The sequence below is a fragment of the Bos indicus genome, chromosome 15 (genome assembly GCF_029378745.1).
Source record: "Bos indicus isolate NIAB-ARS_2022 breed Sahiwal x Tharparkar chromosome 15, NIAB-ARS_B.indTharparkar_mat_pri_1.0, whole genome shotgun sequence".
Lineage (NCBI taxonomy): Eukaryota > Metazoa > Chordata > Mammalia > Artiodactyla > Bovidae > Bos > Bos indicus.
This window is the reverse complement of record NC_091774.1, coordinates 57,788,605-57,803,818: the sequence shown is the minus strand read 5'-3', so window position 1 is coordinate 57,803,818 and position 15,214 is coordinate 57,788,605. Positions and strand designations below refer to the sequence as shown.

At 40.3% G+C, this 15,214-nt stretch overlaps 1 protein-coding gene across 1 annotated transcript in view; it reads right to left on the bottom strand.

Annotated features, from left to right (window-relative positions):
* Positions 1-15,214, bottom strand: part of ANO3 (anoctamin 3) — a 447,078-nt gene that overhangs the window by 16,610 nt on the left and 415,254 nt on the right. The window contains exons 22-24 of the mRNA XM_070803970.1: positions 4,622-4,719; positions 1,335-1,468; positions 322-474 (exon numbers count right to left, since the gene is read on the bottom strand). Of these exons, the coding sequence (XP_070660071.1) occupies positions 322-474; positions 1,335-1,468; positions 4,622-4,719 (385 nt within the window). The remainder of the gene's footprint in view (positions 1-321; positions 475-1,334; positions 1,469-4,621; positions 4,720-15,214) is intronic.

Sequence of the window (15,214 nt, the reverse complement as noted above, 5' to 3'; positions counted from 1 at the left end):
ATTTTGGTCAAAATTTATGTTTCAAATAGGATTAAAATTAACTTTAAAAAACGATGATATGAAAAAATAAGTCCTAGAAAGGTATATATGACATCCTTTACAGTTACAAACAAGTTTATGAAATAGCAATGCTCAGTAAGAACTTACATGCAGTCAAGAGTTATAAATAAAATTACTCTCATTTCATTCTTTTGTTAATGAAAACAGTTTTGTTGTGGTTGGAAGGGAGCCCCAGCAATAGAAACACATATGGTGCTAAGTAAGATCAAGCCACCACTTGGCCTTAGCAATGCAAAAACCCATGTAGTTCCTGAATCTTACCTATGTCGGTTGCTCGGGCTGGTAAAGGCCTCCGCCACTGGGTGACAAATTTGTATGCATCCAGCCTGATTTCGATGATATTGTTTAACAAAGCCAAAAGAGGGGCCAGAGGAAAAGCTGCAACGAAGATGGTAGTAAAACCAAACTGCAAAACTGTAAAGGCAGAGAGTTAGAAAATTAGTAATATAAACAGTCTCATTTATTGTCTTCTTTGTGTCATATTAGGCATCTTTACATAGATTGCCTTTAATCCTTTCAACACCCTATAAAGTAAGTATGCTTATCCTATTTTACAATTGAGAAAACTTGAAGCTCATAGGTGTTAGTTAATCTGGCTAAAGAGTAGATAGCTAAAAAAAGGTTAAAATCTGAATTCAAACTCAGGTCTCAATAGACTGTAAAAGGCTCTATGAGCCTTTCATCTCTATGTGATACATCATGAAGGAAGAAAAATGTCAGAGGACTTGAAGAAAAATGCTCAGTCTTAGAAAAGAAGCAAGAGACCTAATCTTGTCCTCTGTTTTTCTGGATGAGAAAACTGAGGGCCAGAGAACAAAAACAAACGTTAAAACAACACAACACACCAACATGCAGCAATCTTAACAGTCAATCCTTATTTTCATAATATAAATAAGTTTATTGAAGAAGCCCAGACTCAGACTGATCTGTGCAAAGATTTACTGTGAGAAAGAATTACTGCTTTATTTGGATGGGATGATACATTTCCTAACGTAGGAATGAGTTTTGCTTTATTTTGTTCCTTTAAAATATTTGTTCAAAAGGTAGATACTTTCATTTTGCTCAAATGTTATGGTTGACAGGGCAATATGCATAAGCCTTCCAAGGACACTGCCTTAATATCTTCTCCAGCTCTGCTGAGATAAAGGTGTAGATGTGTTTTAGAAAGCTTGGAGTTGGAAAGGAGAAAGATGGTTTTCTCTCTGGAATCAGAGTCTGCATGAAGTAGAAAAAAGTATCAAGAAGGTCAAATAGCTTTGCAGAAGGTTCCATACCCATTTCTAAGTACTCATCCATCAGTCCGTGAATATTCATGGGCTGCAGATTCCAATCATTTTCCCACTGAGGGATGGAAGCATCTTGAATTCCCCGCTTGATTTTATGTCGTGACCACCAGTTCTGGATCAACCTACATTATGAGCAGACAAAGGGCTTTTGAGCTCTTATTTAAGCAACTGGTAAACAATTTACAATGCATTAAGAAAAGTGAAATATTCACTACCTTGAAACTGTACTGGGAATCGGGGGTCTTTGTATGGTCTCAACTTTGTTTTTACAAAGTTATTTATTCATTTATTTTTGTTTTTTTTTTTTTTTTTTTTTTTGGTTGTGCTGCATCTTCGCTGCTGCGTGTGGGCTTTCTCTAGTTGTGGCAGGCGGGGCTATTCTCTTGTTGCAGTGGGTGGGCTTTTCATTACTGTAACTTCTCTTTCAGCAGAGCACAGGCTCTAGAGCATGCGAGCTTCAGTAGTTGTGACACACAGGCTCAGTAGCTGTGGTGCTTGGGCTTAGTTGCCTCACAGCATGAGGAATCTCCCCGGAGCAGGGATCAAACCCATGTCCCCTGCTTGGCAGCAGGATTCTTAACCACTGGACCAAGGGGGCCCTAGACTTCCTAGCCCCTATAAACATCTACATATTTGTCAGAGTTGAACCTCCCATGCACTGGTGCTTCCTGACATTGTTTAGACAGAGTCTCATTTCTATGATTCTATGATCCCATCTATATAAATATTTAAACTCCTATGCTGCCTGCTGTAATTGTATCTGAGCCCTTCCTGCCATATCGTCTGGGCTGTGTTCTCTGAACACGAGTAAAATCATTTAATTTAGCCCTACCTAGAGTTTCAAGAGATGTAATTTCTAGTCTCCACCCTACAATGCATTAGCTGTGTGGCTTTTATTAAGTCACTTCACTTCTCTGAGTCTATAAACATGAAGCATTCAAGCGATTACACTCTGCTCCTATAGACAACAATAACTTACAGGCAATGAGTCCAAGTTTCAGTCCATTTATCAGACTTGGGAAGGAAGTAACAATACTTTACCCAGTCCAGGGGCAGTCTTGAAATTACATGACTCAGAAATATCCTGGTATGCAAATATTATAGACTTCTGGGTAATTATTTTAAGAGTTAGATGAAAATTATCTCTAGGATAAAGTGAATTTCACAGGACTCAGTGAACACTACCCAACTCTCAGTTGTAATTAATCATGGACTTGGAGCTTTAGTGGGGCTTGGAAGAGCCACCATAGCCAGATAAAAATGTCAGGCAGAATGCTTCAGTGTGTGCTCCATGTAGGTTGCCTCTGGAGCCTCATGAAGATGAAAAAGAGGGTTGGATTTGGAAAGCCAGCTTGCTTCTATGCTATTTACTTCAATCTGCTTAAGATTCTACTTGAAGAAAGAGAATTGTGGTTTAAAGTTTAAAAATTATTGCTTTAGGGACTGGGTCACTCCTGTTAGATTTTCTGCAGCAAGGTCTTAATCCAATTGTTGGAAAAACCCCACCAGGATAAACTTTGCCATGGTACCCTTGGGATTTGAAATACAAAATCCAGGCTGACCTCTTGGGCAAGGACATGGTGGAAGATGCTGTCCAAAATGCACAGTATGTATAGAAGTACATGGATAATGATAACAATAAGATTCAATGTTAATACCACAATGGCTACCACACCATTGTGACTGTGCTTGTGAAGTACCCACACTATGTCAGATGCTGTGGTAGGCACTTGATACCTAATTTATTCTGATATTTTCAAATTATATTCTTCAAAATTTATGTTCAAAAAGATGAGCCAAGGATAGAAAGGGATATGAAAAATGGACTGGGCTTCCCAAACCTCTGTTGCTATTCTCTCTTCATTCAGAGGAAATTCGCTTTAATCTGTTTCGACTATTGAGGATTTGTATAAATATCTCTTCACAAAAAGCTTCTGTCATTTATTGATGAGATTTAAAGACCATTGTGTCATATAATATAATCTTCATAAATCCTTTATTTTACAAATTAAAAAATAAAGTCTCAGAGAAGTTAAGTAAATTATAGGTATCTTTAGCAAGAGGCAGAGAACGAATCTGAACCTCAGTAATTTCACAGTCCAGTGCTCTTAGACTGCCTGTAGTTTAACACAATACTTTATTACCAATTTCAGGGTTAATATCACCTCTCCAAGCCCTCTGCTCAGGCATGTCCTGATATAGTTATGGGTCATTGAGGAGAAAAAAATATGGTATAATTTGATGACTGAGCCTAAACTATTTATAGCATCAATTAACTAACCAGTTCTTCTCCCATAGCAAGGAAATTTCTCAATACTATATTATATTTAGCTTGGTTAGACCTCAAAGCTTCCATATCACATTGTTTTAAATACACCCTATTTCACTATATTCTAAAGGTTAATATATTTTAATAGATGTAAAAGTGAGTATTCAAGGCCCTTTTATGCCAGCATTTCATAGAATTTATCTTTATGGACAAAAATAGAATGCTGTTGGTTTGATATTGTCACAACCAATACTGGTGTAATGATTTTCGTTATTACTGTTGTTGTAACAAAGAGCCCAAAATAGTCCCATCTACAATTTTAACTTTATTTTATTTTGCTTTTTTTTGGCAGGTGGGTAGAATGGAGGTTCTCTGTATTAAACAAAAACAACAACAACCTTAGTCTTCTGGTAACCAAAAGAGACCAGAAAGTTATTTTAGTCCTCAAGAACCCACACTATCAATAATGCTTTAAGAATACCAACAAGTGTGTTAGGATACTGAACAGAATACAAGTATTCTACATCCATTATCTCCATTAGTCCTTTAACCTGTTCTTGAGAAGATACAGCTTTTGAGCCCTTCCAGGAGATGTGAAAACTGAGGCACAGAAAGACTGACTTACACACGGTCACACATTTTAGAGAGGAGCAGAATGGAAACCGAACTGTTATGACTCTGATTACCAAGCCTACTTCTTAACAACCAGCCATACTGCCTGTATCTTTCTTCTTTGTCACTCTGTATGTATATGTGTGCACACTTGGCTGTGTCTGACTTTTTGAGGTCCCACAACTATAAGCCACCAGGCTCCTCTGTCCATTGAATTCTCCAGGAAAGAACACTGGAGTGGGTTGCCATTTCCTACTCCAGGGGATCTTCCCAACCCAGTGACTGAATGTGAGTCTCTTCTGTCTCCTGCATTGGCAGGAAGGTTCTTACCACTAGTGCCACCTGGGAAGACCTGTCAGGCTATACATGGCCAGTTAAAAAATTAAGTACTCACGGGTATCCCAGTTCCATGAAGTTGTTCCATATTTGCTTCAAAAACATGATGACTCCCATCTGGAGGCAAAGGTCTATCAAACAGCCACTGGGATGACACTGAAACAAACAACAGGGCAATAAGGATCTTGCTCCTCTCAGAGAGCTTAAACACCCCTATCTTCCAACTGCACAGCAAATTCTAAAGCCATGTCTCCTCATGTCAATGCATAGAGAGAATAAAAACAAGGAAGGAATAGCAGGTATGAGGATACTTGATAGGGAAGTTTTCAGTAAATATACTGGAATATTGACCAAAATTATAACAGCAATAACAACAAACATTTTTTTTTTTTTCATGGCCACCCCATGAGGTGTGTTCTCTGCATTGGAAGCACAAAATCTTAACCACTGGACCACCAGGGAAGTCTAACAAATCTACCTTTTAATGAAAACTTACTACTGCCAGGCTCCATGTTAGGCATGATCACATTTAATGAATATTCTGGAATACTTTATGAAAACAGTGTAAGTATTAGTCAGTCATGTCTGATTCTGCAATCCCATGGACTGTAGTCCACCAAGCTCCTCTATCCATGGGATTCCCAGGGCAAGAACATTGGAATGGGTAGCCACTTCCTTCTTCAAGGGATCTTCCTGACACACGGATCAAACCTGGGTCTCCTGCATTGCAGGCAGATTCTTTACCATCTGAACCATCAAGGAATCAATTTAATAACCAAGTGATATTAAAATGTTTAACAAAATGTTTATATTTTTAAAAATAAGCTTCCTATCTCAGGCTAATTTTAAATTTGTAGAAAATTTGCAAAGCTAAAATAGTACAGAGAGTACCAATACACTCCTCTCCCAATTTCCTTCACTGCCCCTTACAGAACCAAGGTATATTGTCAAAGCTAAGAAATTCACAGTAATACATTTCTATTAGGTAGTGTGTTAGAAAACAGAGGCATTGCTTTGCTGACAAAAGTCTGTAGAGTCAAAGCTATAGTTTTTCTAGTAGTTATGTACGGATGTGAGATTTGGGCCATAAAGAAGGCTGAATGCCAAAGAATTGATACTTTTGAACTGTGGTGTTGAAGAAGAACTCTTGAGAATCCCTTGGATAGCAAGGAGATCAAACAAGTCAATCCTAAAGAATCATCCCTGAATATTCATTGGAAGGACTGATGCTGAAGCTGAAGCTCTAATACTTTGGCCACCTGATGAGAAGAGCCTACTCATTGGAAAAGACCCTGATATTGGGAAAGACTGAGGGCAGGAGAAGAAGGGGATGACAGAGAATGAGATAGTGGATGGCATCACCAATTCAACAGACATGAGTTTGAGCGAGCTCTGGGAGATAGTGAAGGACAGGGAGGCCTGGAGAGCTACAGTCCTTGGGGTCACAAAGAGTCAGACATGACTTAAGAGACTGAACAGCAATGAACTAAACTCCAGACTTTACTTAGATTTCACCTGCTCAAGAATCTAATCTGGGATACCTCAGAATTTGTCATGTCTCTCCTAGTCTCCTCTGGTCTAGGCAGTTTCTCAGATTTTCATATTCTTAACAATTTTGAGCACCACGGACAAGCATCCTGTGGACAATCCCCCAAGCTGGGTTAATCTCATGTTTTCACCTTTAGACTGGGGTTATATGTTTTGGAATGGAGGTTGGGTACAGTGGTGAAGTGCCATTTTCACCATCAGGGTTACATGATATCCACATGTCATTACTAGTGATATTAACCTTCAACATTTGGTTAGTATAGTATCTGCCAGGTGTTTCCATGGAAAAGTTACTCATTTTTCCTTTCTCTCAGAAGTGAGTCACTAAGTCTAGCCCACTCTCAAGATGGGGGAAAGGTCTATTGCCCAGGGAGGAATTATCTATGCATATTATAATGCATTTAAGTGATATAAGTGCGCCACAAAACAGTTTGCCAGTATGATCCCAGTGATGCCCTGTCTGTGTTCCACTGCTTTTTTTTAGATCTTCAGTAATAGCATTAGAGGGCTTCTCAGGTGACCCAGTGGTAAAGAGTCCACTTGCCAATGCAGGAGAAGTGGGTTCGATCTCTGGGTCTGGAAGATCCTTTGAAGGAGGAAATGGCAACCTGCTCCAGTATTCTTGCCTGGGAAATCCCATGGACAGAGGAGCCTGGTGGGCTACAGTCCACAGGGCTGCAAAGTCAGACATGGCTGAGTGACTGAGCATGCACGAATGCAACAACATTAGAAACCCATACACACAAAAATGTGATTACAATGAAAATTGTAATCAATGTGTTTTGCTTGAAAACTGCACACTATTTGAGTAGGAAAGCATAGGTCTTTTTCTTTGGAAATGGGTTCACATCCTGCTCATAAGGCTGATGGTCTCTGTAGCTTTGATCTACAGTTTCTATTTCTATCAAGTCAGTACCAGTGGGACTTCAAAGGGAACAAATACTTAGGACACAAAGAGCCTGCTTTTCTGTTTCCAGCCCAGTAACTTAAAACTCTCCAATCTGAGCCAGAGAGGGTTTGCCAGTGGTAGTTTTTATTGTGTGGAGAAGTTTCAGTTCTCCTATACAAGCATATTCCTTTTCAGGATGAATTTAGGACCCCCTGAACTCTGCCACATATATACCATAAACAGGTTCAGTAGAATGTCTGAGACAGAATAATTACTAAGCTACAGAGGCAGATCAAAGATCACAGTAGCAAGCTGAAACTGTTCATTTTTTGCAGAGAGATTCAAAGAGGCAAATTAACTTGTCCAAGATTATGCAATGCTAACTGGAGATGTAGAAATGAAAGCTGTGGTCTCCTCTACCCTAATGCACTGCTCCCTCACATAATGCTAAGGATGACTTCTATTTATCAAATGTATTTGCTGCCTTGTAGGGCTGCTTTCGGAGAAGGCAATGGCACCCTACTCCAGTACTCTTGCCTGGAAAATCCCATGGATGGAGAAGCCTGATAGGCTGCAGTCCATGGGGTCATAAAGAGTCGGACACGACTGAGTGACTTCACTTTTCACTTTCATGCATTGGAAAAGGAAATGGCAACCCACTCCAGTGTTCTTGCCTGGAGAATCCCAGGGACAGGGGAGCATGGTGGGCTGCAGTCTATGGGGTTGCACAGAGTCGGACACAACTGAAGCGACTTAGCAGCAGCAGCAGCAGCAGGGCTGCTTTAGCAAACCCTATTATTTTGTGGAAAGGGAAAAGGAAGACCATTATAGAACCATGTGACTGGATCACTCTCCACAATGGTAGGGCAAAGTGGGGAGGCCAGAAGACATGCCATTTATAATTTTGTTGGAATTGAGCATAAGGACTTTTTGGTTCACAGGATAGAGTATGTTAGTTGCTCAGTTACGTCCAACTCTTTGCGACCCCATGAGCAATAGCCCGCAAGGGTCCTCTGCCCATGGAATTCTCCAGGCAAGAATACTGGAGTGGATTGCAATTTCCTTCTCTAATATGGTAGAGAAAGCGGTTTAACAGTTTCAGTGAAGCTACCTCCTCACATAATGATTCCTTTGAGCTAAATCCAGTCCTTCAATACTCTAAAATTCATTTAGTAAAAAGTCTATACGTAGAAAGAGTAAAGTGAAAGTCACTCGTTTGTGACCCCATGGACTATACAGTCCATGGAATTCTCCAGGCCAGAATACTGGAGTCAGTAGCTGTTCCCTTCTCCAGGGGATCTTCCCAACCCAGGGATCAAAACCAGGACTCCCACATTGCAGGCAGATTCTTTACCAGATGAGCCACCAGGGAAGCTCAGAATGAGTAAAGGGCATGGACAAATGTGCAGGAGACCCAGACTTTCATTTCCATTGCACCACTCACAATCATATGACCATCAGCAGTCCAGTTGCTCAGTCATGTCCGACTCTTTTTGACCCCATGGACTGCAGCATGCCAGGCTTCCCTGTCCATCACCAACCCCCGGAATTTACTCAAACTCATGCCCATCATGTCAGTGATGCCATCCAACCATCTCATCCTCTGTTGTCCCCATCCCCTCCCACCTTCAATCTTTTCCAGCATCAGGTTTTTTTCCAATGTGTCCGTTCTTTGCATCAGATTGCCAAAGTATTGGAGTTTCAGCGATAGCATCAGTCCTTCCAATGAATATTTAGGACTGATTTTCTTTAGGATGGACTGGTTGGATCTCCCTACAGTCCAAGGGACTCAAGAGTCTTCTCCAACACCACAGTTCAAAAGCATCAATTCTTCAGCTTTCTTTACAGTCCAATTCTCACATCCATACATGACTACTGGAAAAACAATAGCTTTGACTAGACAGACCCTTGTTGGCAAAGTAATCTTTCTGCTTTTTAATATGCCGTCTGGGTTGCTCAATAGCTTTTCTTCCAAGGAGCAAGAATATTTTAATTTCATGGCTGCAGTCACCATCTGCAGTGATTTTGGAGCCCCAAAATAAAGTCTTTTACTGTTTCCATTGTTTCCCCATCTATTTGCCATGAAGTGATAGGACCAGATGCCATGATCTTTGTTTTCTGAATGTTGAGCTTTAAGCCAACTTTTTCAGTCTCCTCTTTCACTTTCATCAAGAGGCTCCTTAGTTCTTCTTCACTTTCTGCCATAAGGGTGGTGTCATATGCATATCTGAGGTTATTGATATTTCTTCTGGCAATCTTGATTCCAGCTTGTGCTTCCTCCAGCCCAGCATTTCTCATGATGTACTTTGCATATAAGTTAAATAAGCAGGGTGACAATACACAGACTTGACGAACTCCTTTTCCTATTTAGATCCAGTCTGTTGTTCCATGTGCAGTTCTAACTGTTGCTTCCTGACCTGCATACAGGTTTCTCAAGAGGCAGGTCAGGTGGTCTGGTATTCCCATCTCTTTCAGAATTTTCCACAGTTTATTGTGATCCACACAGTCAAAGGCTTTGGTGTAGTCAATAAAGCAGAAATAGATGTTTTTCTGGAACTCTCTTGAATGTGCTGGTATATTGTAAACATTCATTCCATATTAACTACTATTAACATTTTATATAGATACACAAATAAGGTGCTCAGTTGCTCATTTGTGTCTGACTTTTTGTGACCCCATGGACTGTAGCCCGCCAGGCTCCTCTGTCCACGGGATTTCCCAGGCAAGGATACTGGAGTGGGTTGCCATTCCCTTCTCCAGGGCTTCTTCCCGACCCAGGGAGACTGAACCCAGTGTCTCTTGTGTTTCCTGTATTGGTAGGTGGATTCCTTACCACTAGCACAATCTGGGAAGCCATGAGATATTGTATAGCATGGTATGAGAGAAATCCATAATAGCCAGTTTATAAATTTTCTAAATAAATTGCAGTACTATTTTTCTTTCTTTATAAATAGCTGCCATTATTCATGCCAGGCATTTTACATGCAAGATCCAACTTAATCCACCTATGGCCAGTATTATTGAGAATGACTATTCTTATCACAATTTGCAAAGAAAAAAAACATTTTGAGACATAGAAATATTAAGATCATGTATCCAGTGGGGCAAAATTAGAATGTAGATTGTCAGATTCCAAAGACAAAATACTTGTTACATATCATGGTTATGTTATTTTCTTCAAGATTGTTAACATTATTAAAGGAAGGAAAGAGATATCTTCACTTGTACACCACATATTACCCAGCAGAGGTCTAAGATACAGTATGTATTGGGAGAATGGCATTGAAATATGTATAATATCATGTATGAAATGAGTCACCAGTCCAGGTTCGATGCACGATACTGGACGCTTGGGGCTGGTGCACTGGGACGCCCCAGAGGGATGGTATGGGGAGGGAGGAGGGAGGAGGGTTCAGGATGGGGAACACATGTATATCTGTGGTGGATTCATTTTGATATTTGGCAAAACCATTACAATATTGTAAAGTTTAAAAATAAAATAAAAAAAAAATAAATGCTTGTTGTATGACTAAATTCAGAGATCTAACTCTTATTTTCCATCATATATACCTTTTCTATCTACACTTCCAGGATTTCCAGGCTCTATTCCAAACCCATATTTTTAATTCACTGATTTTTTTTCAAAATAAATCTTTTATTGGAAAATATGGCTACTATCTATGTCATAGGCATTGTGGAAAATAGGATGGCTATGAAATATTTTTCCTGACACTAGTATTACAGTTACTTCCCTGGGACTTTCAAAGAGGAATCACAAATTCTAATAATTTCATGATTAACAGTGAAAGTGTGAAAGTAGCTCAGTTGTGTCTGACTCTGCGACCCCGTGGACTTTACAGTCCGTGGAATTCTCCAGGCCAGAATACTGGAGTGGGTAGCTGATCCCTTCTCCAGGGGATCTTCCCAACCCAGGGACTGAACCCAGGTCTCCAGCATTGCAGGCGGATTCTTTACCAGCTGAGTCACCAGGGAAGCCCAAGAATACTGGAGTGGGTAGCCTCCCCCTTCTCCAGAGGATCTTTCTGACCCAGGAATCAAACTGGGGTCTCCTGAATTGCAGGAAGATTCTTTACCAACTGAGCTATCAAGGAAGCCCCAGTTGACAGTAACAGTACCCAATTAAACAAAATTATTGGAGAAGGAAATGGCAACCCACTCCAGTACTCTTGTCTAGAGAATCCCATGGATGGAGGAGCCTGGTAGACTACAGTCCGAGGGGTCGCAAAGAGTCGGACACGACTTAGCGACTTCACTTTCACTTTATTGGTGCTAGCAGGCACGAAAATGGCATCATATGCAGACTACCTGCCTGTGACCACTTTGTTCCCCGAACTACCCTTGCTAACTCCACTGAACACTCTTGGAAAAAAGTAAGCCTTTTTTTCTCCCCACCCCTTCACCACAACACACACACACACACACACACACACACACACACACACACACACAACAAAGGGGAGCTGAAAGGCTTTTAGTGGATATGGTCATACTTTTGGGCTATGAAAGAAAACTGCAAGTTTGATTTGGGGACTTCCAGGAAGCCTGGGATTATGAAAGGCCCTAGTTTATCTCTTTCCAATAGAATAATACCCAGGTAGCTATAGAGACATAGCATTGATAAATATCAGCTACAATTTACAGAGTTCCTACCATAGTACAGGGATTGGGCTACTTGTGTGATGCAAATTATCTTTTATCTAGTACAGCTTTGCAACCTAAGTATTACTATTGCCAGTGTACAGATGAGAAGACAAATATTCAGAGAGGTTAAATGAAGGACAAAGAATAATCAGAAAGATTAACATTTGAGCCCAGTTTTCTTTGATAAAAAGCATACATTCTTTGGGCTTTCTCAAAGTATTCCAATCAACTTTTAGAGCACCCAAAGGAGACAACATTAATGAGAGAGCCCCTGTGTTTGGGGGGACTGTTTAGATAGAGATCAGAATTGCCTCTACCCTCCAAGTTCTCAGGTGATCTTTTTCTTAACCTTTCACTAAATTATGACCTCCTAATAATGCTGCCTCCCCTTCATGGATCACAGCCTTGTCTTGGCAAAGGGGTTTGTATAACTCAATGAAGGTATGATCCATGCCATGCAGGGCCACCCAAGGCAGGTTGATCATAGCAGAGATTCCTGACAAAATGTAGTACATTGGAGAAGGGAATGGCAAACCACTCCAGTATTCTTGCCACAAAAACCCCATGAACAGTATGAAAAGGCAAAAATATATGAAACCAGAAGATGAGCCCACCAGGTCGGAAGGTGTCCAACATGCTGCTGGGGAAGATCAGAGAGCTAATAGCTCCAGAAAGAATGAAGAGCCTAGGACAAAGCGGAAATGTTACTCAGTTGTGGATGTGTCTGGTGGTGAAAGTAATGTCTGAAGCTATAAAGAACAATATTGCATAAGAACCTGGAATATTAGATCCATGAAACAAGGTAAATTGGATGTGGTCTAGCAGGAGATGGCAAGAATGAACAACGACATTTTAGGAATTCAGATGACCATTACACTGACTACTGTGGGCAAGAATCCTTTAGAAGAAATGGAGTACCCTCACAGTCAACAAAAGAGTTTGAAATGCAGTTGTTGTAGGTCAGTCGCTACGTCGTGTCTGACTCTTTGTAATCCCATGGGCTGCAGCATTCCAGGCTTCCCTGTCCTTCACTATCACCTGGAGTTTGCTCAAACTCATGTCCAAAATACAGCACTTGGGTGCAATCTTAAAAATGACAGAATGACTTCATTTTTTTCCAATGCAAACTAATCAACATCACAGTAACCCAAGTCTATGCCCCAACCACTAATGCCAAAGAAGCTGAAGATGAATAGCTCTATGAAGGCCTACCTATAACACCTTCTAGAACACCAAGAAAAATATGTACTTTTCATTAGAGGGGATTGAAATGCAAAAGTAGGAAGTCAAGAGATACTTGGAGTAACAGGCAAGTTTGGCCTTGGAGTACAAAATGAAGCAGGGCAAAGGCTAACAGAGTTTTGTCCAGAACACACTGGTCATAGCAAACACCTTTTTCCAACATAAGTGATGATTCTGGACATGGACATCAGGAGATGGTCAATACTGAAATTTGATTTATTATTCTCTTTGCAACTGAAGATAGAAAAGCTTTATACAGTCAGCAAAAATAAGATCTGGAGCTTACTGTGGCTCAGATCATGAGCTCCTTATTGAAAACTTCAGGCTTAAATTGAAGACAGTAGGGAAAATATTCATACCATTTAGATAGGACCTAAATCAAACCCTTATGATTATACAGTGGAGGTGATGAATAGATTCAAGGGATTAGATCTAGTAGACAGAGTGCCTGAAGAACTATGGATGGAGGTTCATAACAATGTACAGGAGGTGTGAACCAAAACCATCCCAAAGAAAAGGAAATACAAGAAGGCAAACTGGTCATCTGAAGAGGCTTTAAAAATGGCTGAGAAAAGGAGAAGAAAAAGGCAAGGGAGAAAGGGAAAGATATACCTTACTGAATGCAGAGTTCCAGAGAATAGCAAGGAGAGATAAGAAAACCTTAAGTGAACAATGCAAAGAAATAGAGGAAAACAATAGAATGGGAAAGACTTAGAAATCTCTTCAAGAAAATTGGAGGCATTAAGGGAATGTTTCATGCAAGAATGGGCATGATAAAGAACAGAAATGGTAAGGACCTAACAAAAAGCAGATGAGATTAAGAAAAGGTGGCAAGAATACATAGAAGAACTATATTTTAAAAAGTCTTAATGAACTGGATAACCATGATGGTGTGGTCACTCACCTAGAACCAGACATCCTGGAGTGTGAAGTCAAGTGGGCCTTAGGAAGAATTACTAACAGCAAAGCTAATGGAGGTGACGGAATTCTAGACAAGCTATTCAAAATTCTAAAAGATGATGTTAAAGTGCTGCACTCAATATGTCAGCAAATTTGGAAAACTCAGCAGTGGCCACAGGACTGGAAAATGTCAGTTTTCATTCCAATCCCAAAGATGAGCAAAGATAAAGAATGCTTAAACTAGTGTACAATTGCATTCATTTCTCATGCTAGCAAGGTAACACTCAAAATCCTTCAAGCTAGGCTTCAGTAGTACATGAACTGAGAACTTCCAGATGTACAAGCTGGATCTAGAAAATGCATAGGAAGATCACCTGGAGAAGGAAATGGGAACCCACTCTGGTACTCTTGCCTGGAGAATTCCATGGACAGAGGAGCCTGGCAGGCTATACAGTCCATGGGATTGCAAAGAGTCAGACACAACTGTGCAATTAACTTTCACTTTTCACTTTTTTCATAGGAACCAGAGTTTAAATTGCCAAGATTTCATTGCATCACAGAGAAAGGAACTGAATTCCATAAAAGCATCTACTTCTGCTTCATTGACTACACTAATGCCTATTATCCACCTATTATCACAAAAAACTGGAAAATTCTGCAAGAGCTGGGAATACCAGACCACCTTATCTGTCTCCTGAGAAATCTGTGTGCAGGTCAAGAAGAACAGTTAGAACCAGACATGGAACAATGGACTGGTTCAAAATTGGGAAAAGAATATGACAAAGCTGTATACTGTCAGCCTGTTTATTTCACTTCTATGAAAAGCCATCATTAGAAATTCTGGGCCGCATGACTCAAAAGCTGGAATCAAGATTGTCGAGAGAAATACCAACAATCTCAGATATGCAGATGGTAACATTCTTATGGCAGAAATTGAAGAGGAACTAAATAGCCTTTTGATAAAGCTCAAAGAGGAGAGTGAAAAAAGTTGGCTGAAAGCTCAGATTCAAAAACAAAGATCATGGCATCTGGTCCCATCACTTCATGGCAAACATTATAGAAGGGGGAAAAGTGGAAACAGTGACAGATTTTATTTTCTTGGGCTCCAAAATCACCATGGATGATGATTACAGCCATGAAATGAAAAAACACTTGCTCCTTGGAAGGAATGACAAGCCTAGACCGTGTACTAAAAAGCAGAGACTCACTTTGCTGACAGAGGTCCAGAGAGTCAAAGCTATGGTTTTCCCAGTAGTCATGTACAGATGTAAGAACTGGACCATAAAGAAGGCTGAGGGCTGAAGAATGATGCTTTTGAACTGTGACGCTAGAGAAGACTCTTGAGAGTCCCTTGGACTGTGAGGAGATCCAACCAGTCAATCCCAAAGGAAATCAACCATGACTATTCAT